We start from the raw sequence: 17,557 nt of genomic DNA on the forward strand, positions 1-17,557 counted from the left end.
CAACAGGTGTTTGTCAGATGCTTTCCTGCCTCTACTGAGACGACCGTGTGAGTGTCTCCTTTATGAACGTGGCCTGTTACGTTAGCTGGTATTCCGATGTTCAGCCAGCCTCACCTTCCTGTGACGGAGCTCACTGGGTCCCAGTGTGCCGCGGGGGTTTGTGTGGTGGCGTGCCCTGGCCTCGCCTCGCCTCGCCTGGTAAGCTGAGTTGCCGCAGTCCGTGCTGCTGTGACGGGACAGAGGTCTGTGTGGCTCGTGGCTCTGCATGTCGCACAGGCAGCAGGCACCGGCATCGCGGCTCCTGAGGGCCTGAGGCCGCTGACACACGCAGCACACGCTGCCACACGGCAGCCCGCGGAGCAGGAGCTCGCTCAAGCCGGGACAGCTCCAAACCCCTCGTGGGGGACGCACCCATGACGTGAACGCCCCCAACACGAGGTTGCTGGGTCGCACAGGCCCAGCCACGGCAGGAGCGTCCCCCTTTCCGTTCCGGAGGTTGGCGAGGGGTTGGGGTCGTTGACGGCTGCACTGGAGAAGCCACGAGGGCCGGGCTCCCTGCGGGAGATCAGCCCGGTGTTTTATGGATCTGTGCGGATTTTGTCTGAGTCAACGTAAGAGACGCTTGTCTTCCTAGGAACTTGGTGGTGCAGGGCTTCCCTGCTGTTCCTGCACACGGCCCACTCATTTCTGCCGGACCGGCAGTGATCCCTCCTGTCATTCCTGAATTTGGTAACAGTTGTGTGCTCTCTCTCGTGTTGCGGGTGGCTCTACCCAAGGATTCATTTCACCCATCTTTCCAAAGAGCTAACTTTTGGCTTTTCTATTTTCAGTTTCACTGATTTCTTCCCTAGTCTTTGTTATTTTCTTTTGCTTCCTTGGGGTTTCATTCATTTGCTCTTTTTTTCTAGTTTGTTTGTGGTCACACCAGTGCACAGGCCACCGCTGCAGCCTCAAACTCCCGGCCCCAAGCGATCTTCCCACCTCGGCCTCCCACGGTGCTGGAATCACAGGCGTGAGCAACTTTTTTTTTTGAGATAGTTTCGCTTTGTTGCCCAGGCTAGAGTGAGTGCCGTGGCGTCAGCCCAGCTCACAGCAACCTCAAACTCCTGGGCTCAAGCAATCCTCCTGCCTCAGCCTCCCGAGTAGCTAGGACGACAGGTATGTGCCACCATGCCCGGCTAATTTTTTCTATATAAGTTGGCCAATTAATTTCTTTTTTTTTTATAGTAGAGATGGGGGTCTCGCTCTTGCTCAGGCTGGTTTCGAACTCCTGACCTCGAGCAATCCGCCTGCCTCGGCCTCCTAGAGTGCTAGGATTACAGGCCTGAGCCACCGCGCCCAGCCAGCACCTAGGGCTTGAACTGGCAATTTAAGTGGTTGGTTGTACGTGGTGTGCATTTCCCCTCACTTAAAATTAATTAGCAAAAGATAGTTACTAAAATCGCCAGCTGTTTTCGAACTGGACAGAAGTTTACCTCGCTGGGACTCGTGTGGGACACGGCAGGTCAGGGAGGCGGCTGTGTACGAGAAAGGAATGAGCAAATTGAGTCCAGCACCTGAAATTATGAAGTGGATTTAGCCCAAGAATATATGACTTCAAATCAGAAAAATGAAGTGGATTTAGCCCAAGAATATATGACTTCAAATCAGAAAAATCTGTGTAGTTTGCAGATAACAGGTCCAGAAGAAAACTACATGTGAAGATTTAGCTCTCACTAGGGTAACTTCTGCCTGGCCAGAAGGGACGGGAAGGTGCCCAGTGCCAGGAGGACACCCCTCAGGGCCAGGCCTGGCTGCTGCTTCCACGGAAACACTCGGCTTGCTGCCCCCCGGGACCCCACCCCTCCTAGCTTCCTGCCTGCCTGGACACCTTGACCTCCGCCCCAGGCGAAGGTGGGAATTGGTACTCAGCCCACCCTGCCAGACGCCTCCTGCCTGTCAACTTCCACTGCCCGGCACCTGCGAGCCCCTCGCACCCTGTCCCCATCTCCGTATCGGACACCGTCCTGGTAGCTGCCCAGGCCAGGACAGATGCTGTCTGCACTCACCAGGGGTCCCCCTGCCCCGAGCGCTTGCCTCACAGGCCATCAGAAACCCTGGGAAAATCCGGGACCCAGCTACCTGCTCAGCCAACACCCTTGGGGGCTCCAGGACACAAACCCGCCCAGGCCCGCAGTTGCTTTTCTCCACCCTCGAGCCTCTCGGTTTCACTCCGCGAGGTCTCCCTGCCCCTGGGAGGAGGGCGGGGACTCCTGTCTGTTCACTGCTGAAGCCCAGAGCCCCTTGGCACGTGCAGTGAAGTCGAGAACTGAGGCGCCCACACCCATGTCTACACAGGAGACTGCGAGGTTAGCGGGGCTCTCGCCAGCAAAGTCAAGTGCGCCTCGTTACATTTTCTGACCTTCCTATAAAAGACAACACTAAAATAGCATCAAACATCAACGTACCTGGGGACCAGATGTCCCTAAAGAACCCACCTTCAGGGAGAAAACGACAAGACTCAACGGAAGGGCATCTGCTGGAAACAGACTGCGCCTGGTCTCCGGTGCTGGGGAAGATGCCCGCCCTCCGCACCCTCATCTCTGTTGCTCACGAGCCCTTGGCTGGTCACAAGAGTGACCCCAAGACTGGGGCTTGGGGCCAGGTGATACCAGCCTGACCCCATGGTCCATGGCTCCCTCGGTCTCTGCATCACGAAAGCCCAGGGCCGTTTCCTGGCGGTGAGCACAGGACGGGCAGGAAGCCGCGGCCGGGCCTCCCGGACCTCACCCGCGGTCCTGTCGTGTGGCGGCTCCTGGTGTGTGTCCTCACAGCTGCGGTCCCCACCCCTGGGCCATCGGCCAGCCCAGCCCACGGCCATTCAGGAGCCGGCCGCACAGCAGGTGACCCAGTCGGGCGAAGCTTCGTCTGTGCTTGCAGCTACTCCCATCGCTCGCTTCACCGCCTGAGCTCCGCCTCCTGCCAGGTCAAGGCACCAGCTGCAGGAGAACAAGCTCGGGGCTCCTGACTGTGTCGTGGTGAGTTGTATGATTATTTCATTATTAGTACAATGTGATAATAGAAATTAAATGCACAATAAATGTAACGTGCTTAAATCATCCCAAAACCACCCCACTCAGCCAGTCTCCATCCACAGACAAAGTCTTCCATGAACCTAGTCCCCCGTGCCTTAGAGGCTGGGTCCGACGTGCGGCGCTCCTGGGCTCTGCAGGGCACTCTAGCACATAGAGGGATCCTCGTGGTCGTGGGCCCCCTGACCTGTGGCTGGGGTCTGCCATGGTGCCGGGTGGTGGCGTCAGCAGCGCAGAAGGGCAGTGGCAAAGCTGCCAGTCGGGCCGACCGCAATGGCCTAACTCGGAACTCCTCGCTGCAGAAGCCCCTCCAGCCCGCCATGGATAGTCTGACGTTTACACGTGAGGGCAAAGTGCCCAGAACACGGGACTCTGCCGCAGGACGAGGCCAGCGCCCCTCCCAGCAACGGGACAGTACACATGGAAGCTGGCCGTATAGACGAGGGACTGGTATCCACCCACGTGGGAGTGAAGGAGCCGAGCACCAGGCATGGAAAACACCTTCACGTGGATTACGGACTGAAGCGTGAAAGGCAAAACAAAACCACCGGATTTTCATCATGGGCAGATCTCGGTAGGGGAAGAGTTGTTAAATGGGGGAAGGCCTGGCCCCCACCTGCTTCAGCTGCTCTGGGTGGGCCCCTCCTGTCCTCCGTGTGAGCCCCACTCCCCAGCCTCTAGGTCCACCCGGAGCCCAGGGTCTGGGCAGGACGCATGGGCTGCCCACCTGCCCTGGCACAGGGGCAGAGGGACGGCTGCCAGGAGACCGCAGGACCCAACTCCTCCCACCCCAGGGGGCCCGTGGGCATCAGAGCACGTGCAGGGGCCACGAAGGTGCCCACTGCCTGGGTCTGATAGTCACGTTAACAGCTGGCCAGGACCACAGCAAGCCACGACCGCCTACTCAAGCAGAGTCCTACACAAGAGGCCAGGTACCAGGCCGTCCCTGGAGACTTCCCAGAACCACCCACAGGAGCAGCTTTTGCCAGGGACAGGATATGGGAATGAGTTCAGAGCTCAAAGGGACCACATGACAGAGGCTCCAGCCAGCCAGGGGCGGCAGCCTCAACCTGTGCCCAACCCCAAGCTGGGAGACAGGGGTGGGAGACGGCAGCCAGAGGGCTCAGGACAGGGCCCCCTGTGCCTGGCTTTGTGCACAGAAATGCCATGTGCCACCTCTCCAAGCCCCTAACTTCCCCAGCCAGCCCAGGCTAGACGGGATTCTGCACTCAAAGGGCTGAGTCCACGTGTTCCACAGCAGTAGGGAGGATACTGACCCCGTGGAGGCGTCAGTCCCTCGGACTGACAAGAGGGCAGGTCGGGGTGGGGAGCAGCAGCCAGGCTAGGCCAGGCGCCCCCCCGCAGGGCTGGGCCTGCTCCAGCAGCCGGGGTGCGGCTCAGGCGTACACGCAGCAGCAGCCGCAGCAGCCCACCGCTCGGGAGAGCGGCTCTCGTTGCGGCAGTCGGCGACCCGCGGGGACCCCACTGGGAGGCTCAGAGATAACGCAGAGGCTGCACGTGGCAGGTACAGAAATAAATACTTTTTAAACTTCTCTCATAAATATGCATTAGAACATCTGATAACACAAGCAAAGGGCTCTGAAATTAATTTAAAATTAAACCAAGACTGCGTTTCCAGCACGAAGTAGTAGGACAGTCGGTTACCTAAAACATCCTGACCCCAAACACCTTTGAAGACAGCAGCCCCCGAGGGCCCACGGCCCCCTCAGTCCCGGGGCACCTTGAACTGGTCCTTCTCCCTGCGGATGGCGCGCATGGTGGTCACGGGGTCTGTCTCGCCCGCGTGCTGCTGCACCGTCTTCTCCCTGCGGAGGCGAGGCCGGGCTGCGGGCCGCGTGCAGGGCACACGGACGTTCTCGCAGAGGAAGCAGCGGCAGGCGGGGGTGTCTGCCCTGGGAGACCCTTGCCGGCCAAGCCGGGGACCTGGAGCAGCCCAGAGGGCAGAAACACCCCAACCCCATGCTGCCCGGGCAGCGGCTCCAACTCTGACGGAGCCTGGGCCTCCAGGGTCCTGATGGAGCCACATGCTTGCCACTGGGCCAAGAACAATGTCCCCTCTAAGACAGAGGGCCCAAGTCCCCAGCTGGCCTTGGTGGGGCTCTGCCGTGTGCACGGGAGGGGACCACGGGGCCGCACAGCCCGCCCGCCTCACCTCACTCTCATGAAGGGGTTGTAGGTGAACTCCTCCGCCAGGGTGGATGGCACCGTGGGCTCCCCGATCCCGTATTTTGCCTGCAAGAGAGACCATCGCTTGAACCTGGGAACTTCTAAAGATGACATTTCGAAACACCTTCCGATGCCGAGAAGGCGAGGCGAGAGGGTCCAGTCGGCTTCTGGCCACAGCAGGGAGGAGAAGGGAGGAGTCTCCCGGCCCTGCCGCCTCGGCGGTATGGAGGGAGGAGGAGCTTTCTCATCAGTGGGAAGTTTGTTTCACGTTACAGAAGCAGTAACGGGCAAAAATGCAGAAAACACAGAAAAGAAAACCACAGCCCCAGCTGGAAAGCAAGCATGTGGGGGTGCAACAGCAAGGTGATAGGTGACCGTGCCCGGCCCCTCTCTGGGCGACATCCCCTCTGAGGGTGGTGGGCAGAGCGCCCTCTCTCACAGGCCCCCACAGCAGGGCCCGGCACGGAGAGCCTGTCACCTCCACTCGGGGATGGTCTCGCTCCTGAGAGACCTGACCTGGGCAGGCGAGCGCGCGGACCACCGCCGGCCACTTCCAGGTCCTGAGGAAGCTCTGCCGTGGGAGGAGGGCGGGGCCGGGACAGAGCGCGGCAGGGAGCTGCCGCCCCACCCCGCTCGCCGCCCCCCAGGGCCCTCAGCCCAAGGGTCCCTGTCCACCCCCTGCTGCGAGCAGCTCACTGAGCAGCAGCGATTCTCCCCCCCAGCCGGAGGGGGTGTGGGGGTGTCGGGCAGGGGCCTGGCTTACAGCTAATCCGTTCTTTCCTTCTGGTGAGGACGGCCTTAGACCACCTCAAGTAACTCCCTGCGCTTCTGTGTTCTAAGAAATCTCCCTCCGCCTCACTGAGGGAAGGAAAGTCAATGCTGCTAACGACAGTTTTTTTTTTTTTTTTTTTTGTTTTTTTTTTTTTTTTTGAGACAGAGTCTTGCTTGTTGCCCAGGCTAGAGTGAGTGCCGTGGAGTCAGCCTAGCTCACAGCAACCTCAAACTCCTGGGCTCAAGCAATCGTTCTGCCTCAGCATCCCGAGTAGCTGGGACTACAGGCATGCGCCACCATGCCCAGCTAATTTATTTATTTATACATATATATGTATATATATATACATATATATATATATTAGTTGGCCAATTAATTTCTTTCTATTTATAGTAGAGATGGGGTCTTGCTCTTGCTCAGGCTGGTTTCGAACTCCTGACCTTGAGCAATCCGCCCGCCTCAGCCTCCCAGAGTGCTAGGATTACAGGCGTGAGCCACCGCACCCGGCTTAACGACAGTTTTAAGGTCTTCACATGTATCACATATATAGACCGTCACAGCCTTTGGATTGTGTGTTAAAATGAGTGCTGACGTCAGCACTTTCTCCTGCCGGGGCTCGAGGCGCAGAACCCAAGGCATGGTTACTCACTGCCGCACAGCCGGCAGCCAAAGTTGGAAACTCTAAATGGTGAAAATTCTAATAAAATGGCCCGTGTGTCAAAGAAGAAATCACAAACGATATTGGTTAAATATTTCAAACTGGAGATAATGAAAATGCAACGCATCCAAACATGTGGGCTGCTGCCCAAGCAGGGGTGGAGGTCAGCGCTCCTATTAGAAACAAAGGTCTGGAGTCCCTGACCGCAGGCTGCACAGTAAGAACCTAAAAGAGCAAAGTAATAGAAATAAGAAACTGGCACGGCCGAGATCAGGGCAATAGAAAGACAGTAGGGAAATTAAGGCAAAAGTCCTTTTAAAGCATCAACAAAATCGGTGACTGAAGAAGCAAAGAACACAAATGCCGATGTCAGGAATGAAAGAGGGACGGTCACCATGATCCACCGGCCATGGAGGAGGGGGTGTTAATCTAGATTTAAAAGATAAACTATAAAACTTCCAAATGGCAACACAGGAGAAAATCTTTTGACCTTAGGGTAAACAAAGATTTCTTAGGAGACAAAAAAATATGAACCATAAAAGACAACATACGGCTTATGCCTCAGCCACCGCCATGCCGTCCGGACTGAGGGAGACGCAGAAGCTTTGGGGCCACGTGAGCCACGGCCATGCTGGAAGGCACCGGAAGCGCCCAGGAGGCCGGGGCAATGCTGGAGGCACCACCACAGGGTCAACTTTGACACAGATCACCCCGGTTACCTTGGGGACGTTGGCAGGAGGCATCGCCACTTAAAGAGGAGCCAGAGCTTTTGCCCAACTGTCAGCCTTGATAAACCGTGGACATTGGTCAGTGAGCAGACACGGGTAGATGCTGCCAAAAAGAAGACTGGCGCTGCTCTCACGTGGACGTGGTGGATCGGGCAAAGTTCTGAGGAACGGAAAGCTCCCAACGCAGCCGGTGCCTTGGAGGCCAAATTCCTCAGCAGAAGAGCCGAGAAGATTAAGGGTGTGGGGCGGGGCTGTGTTCTGGTGGCTTGAAGCCACATGGAGGGAGGTTCGTTAAATGCTGACAAGTACAAAAATAATAATAATATGTTGGACCTCATCAACATTAAAAATGTGTGCTCCTCAGAAGACATTGCTGAAAAAATAAAAGGCAAGCCACGGAACGAGCAAAACTACTCAATGCGTGTACCTGACAAAGGACTTGTGTCCAGAATATACTTGAAAAGACTAACTGAATAAATAATAAAATTAAGAAATACGTTGACAATATCACCTGTTGACAAGGATATGGATCAACTAGAATTCTCACACTCTTCCAGCGGGAATGTAAAACAACACAATCACTTGGAAAAACAGTTCGGCAGTTTCTTTAGAAGCCAAACACACCTGCTATACAACCTAGCCCTTCTACTCCTGGGTATTTACCCAGAACGTTAAAATATATGTCAGTTGTATTTCTAGAGACTATAAACTAATAATCACAATAAAATCCAAAAACTTGAAGTACCTAGGGATGCATTTAACAATGTGCAAGACCTTTAACGCTGAAAATCACAAGACATTGCTGAGAACAGCTAAAGCCCTCAACGAATGGAAGACTGTGACAGGTTCCCAGGAAGACTCACTACTGCCAAGGCCTCAGTTCTCTCCAAATCTATTGTTACAACACAGGCCCAGTCAAAAGCCAAGCTGGCTTTTATAGAGGCGTTAACAAGATGATCCTAAGAATGGAAATGCAAAAGCTAGCTTGGAAGAGCCAAAGCAATTTTGAAAAAGAGGATTCATCTGCCTGATTTCGAGACCTGTCGTGAAGCTACAGCAATGGGGACAGCACGCACCGCCGCAGGGGCGAGCCACAGGGCGATGGAGCGAGCGTCCAGACCAGATTCATGCGTGTGGGGTCCGCTTTTGTCTGGCAGAGGTGCCAAGGAAATGTGATGAGGAAAGGATCTTCTCAACAAACAGTGCTGAGCAAGTGGATGTCAAAATGCGAAGGAGTGAACCTGCACCCTCGCACCACACACACGTGAACGTGAAGTAAATCCCATAAACCGTACACAGACGTAAAAGCAAGACTTTAAGCTTCCAGGAAAGACACGTGGGAGAAAGCCTTTGGGAGCTCGGAGTATGTAAAGGCTTCTTAGATAGGACACAAAAAACTTAACAGTTTATAAACTGAACTTCACCAAAGTATAACCTTCAACTTTCCAAAAAAACACTGAAGAAAATGGAACGGCAAGGCACAAACTGGGAGAAGATATTCGAGATACGTGGCAGACTTGTTTCCAGCTGACACCAGGAACTGCGGCAACTCGGCAACAAGCCAAACCACCCGGCATCTGAAATGGACAAAAGGTCTGAACGCAAACCTCGCCTAAGGCGGCACACAGATGGCCAGCCCCACTGGTCACGGGACGCAGACTTCAAAAGCGCACGGAGGTGCCAGCACACACGTCCTGCTACAGTGGCAGAAATTAAGACAACTGACAATGCCAAGCGGTAGCATGCGGAGCAGCTGCGACTCTTAGGCGTTGATGGCGGGAACACAAAGCGGTGCAGCCTCTTTGGAAAAGTCCGGTTGTTTCTTAAACACGTGTGTAACCACACGGGGCAGCAGTCTCACTTAGGCACGTGCCCGAGAGCAACAGACGTGCCCACAGGAAGTCGGGTCCACAGACGTGCACAGCAACTTTATTCCTAGTAGCAAAAGCCTAGAAGCAACCCGATGTCCGTCGGCAGGTGAGTGGACAGAGTGCAGTGTGTCCACACAGCCGTGTCACTCAGACCACCAGCCTGACTCAGAAACATGCTGGGCGGAGGAGCCAGCCACGGCAGAGTCGGATGACTCTGTTTACATGAAACCTTACAGAGTCACCTAGAGAGTCACCTGTTGCGAGAGAAAGCAGATCAGTGGGTGGCGGGGCGCTGAGCGGGCGGGGCAGGGAAGCCTGGGGCGGGGCAGTGACCTGTGTCCTGGCTGCAGGGCGCACACACTGTCAAACTGCATCCGGTGCACACTGTTCGCTCAAAACAGATTGGTTCTATTGTTTGTAAACTACCCTCAAAGTTCAGTTACTGAAAAGCAGATAACTGAAAAGGAAGTCACAAAATGGCACGCTACTGTGTGAGTTTACCTACTATTAGATACGCACAGTTGAAACATGCTCAACAAAAAAGGTGATTTATTTAAAAAAACAACAAACCTGTGTGAGGCGGTGCTACTCCCTGAACTCGGCAGAAAGGAGGCACACCTGGGCCCGCCGGTCTGTGGTTTCTACTGATGCGTTTTTCAGCGAATGGTAAGGGGAAGCGGAGCTCAGGGGCCCAGGAGAGCCCTCCTGCTCCACGCCTGGAGGCTGAGATCAGGGTCTTTTGGACAAGGAGCCTCTCAGCTGCACTCCACGGGTCTGCAGAGCAGGCAGAGGCGGCTCCCCCAAACAGGGCAGGGCCGGGCGGAGCCACACAGCCACCTGACCCGCTGCTGGGAGCGTGGGAAAGGGGGCTGGGCACTCGCCAGCAATGCAGTCTGGGGCCGCGGGACCTGGAGACACCCAGGGCTCGCTGTGGAAGTAAAGCCGGACTGTGCCGGTCGAAAGCCCACCCCGCCCGCGGGACCCTCTGGCGGAGCACATGCTGTGTGCGGCGACGCCCGGGACCCTCTGAGCAGGCCCTCGAGGAGCCCTCGGAGGTCGCCGCGGGTGACGGCCCCCACAGGACACTGCACCCGAGGAACGGCCCCGCACCTTGGCCCAGGCCAGCTTCTCCTGAATGGCCGTGTTGTTGGGCTCCACGTGGCGCGCGAACTTGAGGTTGTTGATGGTGTACTCGTGGCCGCAGTAGACTTTCTGAGGAAAGAGCCAACAGGAAAGAGCTAACCCTGAAGCCTGACCCACCTGCTGTGACAGCTCCTCCCCCATCTGCTCAGGGGACACCCAAGAGGCACAGCATGGGGGCCGGCCCCAGGGAGGCCGCCTACCGTTTCCGGAGGGAGCCGGCCCAGGACCTCCAGCAGGGCTTTGTACATCTCGTCCGCTGTCCCTTCGAAGAACTTCCCGCAGCCAGCCACAAATAAGGTGTCCCCTGGAAGACAGGACGACAGCCACGTAGTGGGAAGCCACCAGAGGGGGCCGGGCGCCAGGGGACAGTAACCGCTGAGGCTCTGCCCTGAGCTCGCTCCCCACAACTTAACTCCCTCCTCACCACCCAGTGCCCCCCTCAACCCCCCCAGGACCCTGCACCTGCCCTTGTCCCCGGCAGCCATCCTGAGACCAAGATGTCAGCTCACACCTTGCAGGCCCGCCCTCCGGCATTCCAGGCTGCTCCCTGCCTCCCAGTTGCGGGGCACCTGCACCACGGACCCGGCCCCGGCCCCTGCCCTGCTGCTCTGCGCTTGTCCCAGGCCTCGCCCACCCCCACACGCGTGTCGGCCTAGAGGACGGCACCCTGTCCCCCGGGTGCAGCACAGGCTGTACCACGTCGGTTCTCCAGGCCCCTGAGGCCTGGGACCCCTCTGTCACGGCCAAGAGGCAGAGCTGCGCCGGGCGGGCCTCCTCCCAGGGACACCCACGGCGCTGAGCCTGGGAGCGGCGCCACCATCTGACCTCGCAGGCGAGCTCCCCCGCGCCAGGCTGCCACGCTGCGGCCCTCCTCTCATGGCAAACGTGGGAGGCCCCAGAGGCCGGCGCTGGCGCCACACCCGCTACTGCAGCCAAGATGCTGGAGACTCCTCTCCCCCAGCAGGACCCGCTGGGACCCCACGCTGCTCGTCACTTTTTTGTTGTTGTTTTTTTTTTTTTGTAGAGACAGATCTCCCTGTGTTGCTCGCGCTGGTCTCAAACTCCTGGCCTCAAGCGATCCTCCCTCCCCAGCATCACAGAGCACTGGGATTACACGTGTGAGCCACTGCACCCCTCATGCCTGGCCACGGCCAGTCTTTTTAAACAAACTTCCACTGCAGTTACAGTATCACAGTTATAATTTAAATTTCTGGAAGACTCAGAGCTTAAAAATCATATTCACTAAAATAGTAAGAGGCGGTGGGGCTGGGCCCCCAGGGCCAGGCCCACTGTCTGTGCTGCAGGCCGTGGGGGCTGGACCTGTCCCCCCAGGTACCTGACCACACTGACCGGGCACGAGAGCACTGGGACCCCGTCAGGGGGCAGCAAATGGGCCGGGCCAGGCCCTGCTCCAAGGGCTGTGGTCCTCCCCACGCAGGATTCAGGAGGGAAGAAGACAGTGCCCTTCCCAGTCCACCTGGCAGGAAACGCCGCGTCTGTGCAGGGCTTCTCAAAGGCCTCCGACACACCTGCACGCTCACCTGTGAACACGGCAGGGGGCTCGGAACCACCAGGCTTGCTCACAAAGTAGCAGATGTGCCCCGAAGTGTGGCACGGTGTCGCCAGACACTTGACGTTGAGGGACCCCACCTGAAATAAAGCAGGTGACGGCCACGGCTGCCCGAGCACCCTGGAAGCCTCCAGGGCCACTAGTGTCCTCCCGGTGCACTGAGGCCCCTCAGATCCCGGCTGGCAGATGCCCCAGGAAATGCCCTGAGCAGGGCAGGAGCCCCCCAGGCCTCAGGGACCCCTCCTGCCCCTCCGGACTGTGCCTGCCACAAACACAAAGGGGCTGGTTTCATTTCCCTGCGGAACTGGCCGAGTCTAGAGCCGGCATCTTGCTAGCAGTTTTCCTTCTCAGGTGCCCGGCCTCAGTTCCTCTCCTCCCTGCCCCGCCTGCCCGCTTCTGCACTTCATCCCCCACAGCCCGTGGCATTTGCACGTGGATCTTGTTCTCGCCAGACAACACCCAGGACGCCCTGAGCTCTCTCCAGGAAGCGGAGGGGGTCCCCCCCCCACTGTGCTCAAGGCCCCACTGGAGCGCTCTCCATCCGCCCCTCTGTACCTGCATGGTGGTCAGGTGCGTGACCTTGTGGGTCAGGGCCCCTATGCGGTCATCGCCCCCGTACACTTTCAGTCCAGGCTCCATCTTGACCAGTTTCTCGTTGCCGCCAGCGTGGTCCCTGGAAGTCAAACAGGAGGCCACTTGAGGCCACCTGCAGGGACGCGAGGGTGGCCGGCTCACTTTTAGGTGTGACCAGACAGAACGCTTATCTCGCCCGGTCGGTCTCTACTCTCGTCTGCCACTCGGCTCCACTGGCGACAACGTTCTCAGACACCAGGTTCCCAAGCCATGCACCTCTGTACCCTGTTGTCTTTGGAACCACATCACAAACGCCTGCCTGACCCCAAGGTGGTTCCTCAGCAATGGGCCCTAGGGAACCACCTGGAGATCTTTAAAAAGTACAGGCCCGGCTCCACCCCGGGCGGCTTCGTGCAAGTGCCCCAGGTGATTCTGATGTGAGCCCAGTTTGGGACCCACCCACTGACAGACCAACAAGCTGTTAAGCTGGGGAATCACCTGGGGCACTGGAACAGTGCCAGCCCACACAAGAGCGTGTGTCTGTGGGGGACAGGCCAGCTGGCACCACCCCCAGGTGTTCCTCTGTGCCGTGGGCAGAGGCACGTCCTCCCCCAGGACTCCCAGTGGCCTGAGTTTCAGAAGGGGCAGGGGAAGGGCTCCACTCCCAGCCTTGCCTGGGCCAGAATCCCACCACGGTGAGCTGTGCGGGCCCTGAGCTGACAGGGCTGAGTGTCCCACCCCTGCAGAGCGGGCCGCAGAGCATCTGCCTCCTGTGGGTCCAGCTTCAGTGCCCCGCCTGACCCTAGAACCACCCATTCGGCACAGCTGGGACCTGAGATAGCCGGCGGGTGGGCGCCACTGCCCAGGCCCTGCTCTCTGGGAGGGCGCCTCAGCCAGGGGAGCCCAGAGCAGCAAGGCCTCTGAGACAAGACCCGGCCCCCAAGCAAACCCTCACTGTCTACACGCCAGGCCCTGGCGCTCGTGCTAGGGCTTGATCTAGGATTTTACTTCCTGGCGTGACATGAGGGTGCTGGGGAAAACCAGAAAGCATCAAAGCATCGGAAAGGGCATCTGGGGTGGGGACGACAGATGGCAGAGGAGCAGGGAGCACACCTGCGACGTGCAGGCAGAGTCAATGCGCGCAACTGGCGCAGCAGCACAGGCCAAGGGAGGTGTCGCGCCGTCTCAGCACTCGGGGCCAGCACCAGTGCGGCACTGACACCTCCCTGGCGGCAGCTGCTCAGCTGGGCCTGGCTAAAGGAGCCAAGGACGCTCATCAACTGTGATGTTTGCACCAAACCCTCTGTGACCCCAAGGAGAGGGAGGAGGAAGAAAGTGTGGGACCTGGGGCGCACAGCGGTGCCACCCGCAGGGAAAGTTCAAGGGAAAAGTGCTGCCTGCCCTCAAGCACTTACTTGACAAAGGAAATTAAGAGCAAACAAACATTTTTTTTTCTAGCTTTGAAGAACCTGGAAGTTTCAAAAAGCCAAAGGGCCTTAGGCAGGAAACTCTAGCCCTAAAACCCAAACCCAGTGGCTCTTCAACCCTCAGCTTTCAAGCATTAAAAAACCCAACCTCTCCAAATGTGGCAACTTGTCTTCTTAAAAACAGGACTAAGGGACAGCCTCACACTGCGCCAGCCCAGCAAGCGCAGGACACGGGGAGGCTCCCGGCCCGCCCTCGCCCCAGGCCCCGCCCGCAGGGGAAAGGCCAGAGCCTGGAGCTGCCTCAGATTCCCAGTGGGGGCTGGTCCCTCCGTGGAGATGAGCTGTGGGGCAGAAAGGCCTCCATGGCTCTGAGCCCCCTTCCACAGGCGAGAGACGGCCCCCCAGGGTCAGAGTGGGCAGCACTGGCACTTACCAGTGGTGGTGGGTGGTGAGCACCGTGGTCAGCTTCACGCCGTGCTTCCTCACTGTGTCCACAACCTGCAGGACACAGGCCCCGGCACACGTCACGCCTGCAGGCCTGGCAAGGGGCAGACCACAGGAACCCAGCACCCTCAGACATCCTCCCTCTGCTGGCCCCCAGATGCCGGAGCAGGGTGAAGGTGGCTTTTCCCTTGCTCAACTTGGCACTCCCAGTCCCTCCATGACCTCTCCAAGCCCCTCCAGCTCTGAGGCCACCACCCCAGGGGCAGCACCAAGGCCAAAAAGCATCCAGAAAGAGCCACGTCCCCAGGTGTAGGCATCCGTTTCCACACCAGGGATCTTAAAGGCAGAGCGCTCTTCTCTCCACATGGTGGCCTTTGGTCTCCACCCCTCTCGCTGGTCCCCTTTAACAGAGCGGCTGGACGCTAGTTTGTTTTTCAAAAACTAAGTGTGCTAATTTCCACTTAGCTTGGGCAAAGTTGCAAGGACACTGCAGTTATGAAACCCATGGCAGTGAAGACACATGCTGGTGACAAGGGCAGGGAGTGCCAGGCAGAGCCACACAAACCTTCTGGGGCTGCACCGGGTCCACGATGGCAGCCTCCTTGGTGTCCTCATCAATGACCAGGTACATGTAGTTGTCGGTCAGGGCAGGCAGCAGCTCGACCTTCATGGTGCCCTGGTCCACAGTCAGACTCTTCCTCGAATCCGTGTGATGAAGGACGATTCCCAGCAGGGATGGACCTGTAGACACAACGCAGCCTCAGCCCAACGTCCAACAGGGCTGCCAGGCCTTGATGCCAGGGGCTCACCTTGCAGCTTTTCTAAGCTCCTTTCATAGAGAATATCCTCATTTAACCATATCCATAAGGAAAATATAGAAAATGACTCATGCTCGTGTTCATAGAGACCAACTGTTGCAGGCTTATGATCTTTATTTTCTTTTTCAAGGATTCTAAAAGGACAGAACTGCCAGCTCGTGGTCCTGGTGCAGACCACTGTCTGACACGACCACAGCCAGTTCTGGCATGTTCATGCCCCTGACTCAGGACATAGAGACGAGGACACGGAGTGAGGGAGCCCAGGTCCACCTGTTTACCCCGCAGCACACTGCTGCCTCCTAACTAGCCCAGCCCGAGGTGCACGCAGTCGTTTATAGCCCTTCTCCAGCCTCTAGCCAGAGGAGAAAACTATATTTGCCCTTGAATAGCAGGAATTCGAGCTGTGAATGATGCACAAAATTCGCCAGTTCCTGAGAAATGAAGAGTTGGCCACGAGTGTCCTAGGTTCACGTGTGGAGGATACAGTCACCCTGTGGGGAGCCAACAGATTCCTCCAGGGCAAGCCAGGAGGCAGGGAGCAGTGACAGGGGACAGAGGCATCCTCCATCCAGTAGAAAGAGGCCAAAATATTTTCAGCAACGAAATTCCTCTTAAACATAAAAATACGTTGGACCAAAAATACTTTAAGTCATAGCTTTAAAGGGAGAAAATAAAGCCCCACAAAAGGTGGCAGAAGACAGCACAGTTCTGGGGTAGGTGTCAGGTTGGGGCTTCTCCCAAAAGGGACCCAGAAATCAGGCAACACCAACCAACAGAAAGACAGACAGACTGTGTCCCCAGAGGCTAAATGTGGAATCCAACCTTATCTGCCACTACCAGGGAAACTGCCCAAATTGTCATTTTAATGAATATACAAACGTATCCAATTTCCATTCTTGACAGCCACCTGCGCATTTTCCAGATCTTCCTCCTCATGCACAGAAAAATAAACAGTTTAGTCTGATCAGGTTTCTGTGATATTCTACCTGCCCTAAGCCCCAGTACCAGCCAGGGCCCAAGGAGCGCTGCAGAGCAGGGGCAGCAGGTTGCAGAGGGGTAGCAGGTAAAAACAGGACTCCGTGAGTGCGGGAGCACCCTCCTCAAAAAGGAGCCTGTTGCTAATGTCCTGGTGGAACATCACCAACAAAAACACTGCCCAGGCGAAGGAAGCACGGTTTATAACTGGTGCTCAGTCTGCTCTAGGCACTGTAGGAGCCTTGTGAGGAAGTTGGCAAGCTGGGGGAAATTCATTTATTTTCAAGGAAATAATTCATCTGTGCCAATGCCACCAGAAACCTTATTCCTTTCTCATGTCACCTGGCCCCGCCCCGCTCACCTTTGTCACTGTATGGAGTATTCTGCACAAGCAGAGGTCACAGACCCGCAGCCTACAGCCAGAGCCCAGTCCAGAGGCATGTTTTTTGGGGTCCATAAAATATTTTTTAAAAAATCAAGACGTTTCACAACTGCTTTCTTCTGTTGAACTGGGAAGACTTCTGCGCGACACCAAATGCTGGGGCCGCCCCCCCCCCCCCGTGTGGGGCGGCCACACCCTGCCAGGTCCTCACCTCCCACTGACTCTGCCCCAACACTTTCGCGAGTGTCGCTAAGTGGGAAAAGCCTGTAGCTCCGGGGCCCTCAAGAAGCAGGCTCTGTCCGTAGCAGCGACGACGTTTTACAAACCCTCAGCGGCTTGACAGCCTGGGGCGCCCCGAGCCCCGGCTCGCCCCGCCGGCCTGGCGCTGCCTCGGCCGCCACCCGGTCAGGAAAGGGCGTCGGTCGGGCACAGCAGCCCAGCAAGGCGAGGCGGCCGGGCGAACGCGGTCGTTGGCGGGCAGGGCCGAGGCGGCCGGCGCTCCCAGGCCTCCCGCGGCGCGGCGCGGCCCCCCGTCCGCCGCAGGACCGCCCGCCGACCCGCGGCGCCGCCGTCCTTACCGAGCAGCTCCCGCCGCAAGCCCGCGACAGAGACCCGCCGGCCGGCCGCTGACGCCAGCGCCGCGCCGCGGACTCGCACCCCCGCGCCAACAGAAAACAGCGTCGGCGGCGCCGCGGCCAACCGCCGTCCGCGCGCCCGGCCCGCCCCGCGCCGCCCCGGCTCCCTACCCAGGCTGCGGCAGGCGCAGGCGGCTCCCAGCGCGGCGAGGCTCCGGCGGCCCAGCAGCCCGCGGCCCAGCACCATGACCGGAGCTGGGCTGCCCCGACGGGCGCGCGGGCGTCGGCGCGCCGCAGCCAATCAGCGCCCGCCCCGCGCCGCGCCGCCCCGCCCCGCGCGTCCCCCAGCCAATCAGCACGCTC

The 17,557-nt window shown here is 58.0% G+C and overlaps 1 protein-coding gene and 1 pseudogene across 3 annotated transcripts; one reads left to right on the forward strand and one right to left on the reverse strand.

Moving 5' to 3' along the window:
- Positions 1-4,592: 4,592 nt before the first annotated feature.
- On the reverse strand, positions 4,593-17,482 carry HAGH (hydroxyacylglutathione hydrolase). Of its 3 annotated transcripts, none has more exons than XM_012743540.3 (9): positions 17,366-17,482; positions 15,010-15,185; positions 14,434-14,498; positions 12,556-12,673; positions 11,972-12,080; positions 10,631-10,734; positions 10,398-10,499; positions 5,245-5,324; positions 4,593-4,897 (listed from the first exon to the last, which is right to left on the reverse strand). In XM_012743540.3, exons 1-9 carry the CDS (start codon positions 17,439-17,441, stop codon positions 4,798-4,800), a joined length of 930 nt encoding a protein of 309 aa, XP_012598994.1. In that variant the 5' UTR covers positions 17,442-17,482; the 3' UTR covers positions 4,593-4,797. The 3 variants fall into 3 exon arrangements, with proteins under 3 accessions (XP_012598994.1, XP_012598995.1, XP_012598996.1); XM_012743541.3 differs by lacking the exon at positions 17,366-17,482 and adding an exon at positions 17,198-17,349; XM_012743542.3 differs by lacking the exon at positions 17,366-17,482 and adding an exon at positions 16,831-17,107.
- On the forward strand, positions 6,373-9,555 carry LOC109729577 (large ribosomal subunit protein uL15 pseudogene; annotated as a pseudogene).
- Positions 17,483-17,557: the final 75 nt, after the last annotated feature.

The sequence above is a fragment of the Microcebus murinus genome, chromosome 19 (assembly GCF_040939455.1).
Source record: "Microcebus murinus isolate Inina chromosome 19, M.murinus_Inina_mat1.0, whole genome shotgun sequence".
NCBI lineage: Eukaryota > Metazoa > Chordata > Mammalia > Primates > Cheirogaleidae > Microcebus > Microcebus murinus.

Bases quoted from the DNA above. Each gene is read 5' to 3' on its own strand.
- HAGH (XM_012743540.3), bottom strand. From the start codon at position 17,441: ATGGTGCTGGGCCGCGGGCTGCTGGGCCGCCGGAGCCTCGCCGCGCTG. The intron at 15,186-17,365 runs GTAGGGAGCCGG...TTGTGTCTACAG, and splicing joins CTGCGCCTGCCGCAGCCTGG to GTCCATCCCTGCTGGGAATC. The intron at 10,500-10,630 runs GTAGGCGGCCTC...CTCTTTCCTCAG, and splicing joins GCCGGCTCCCTCCGGAAACG to AAAGTCTACTGCGGCCACGA.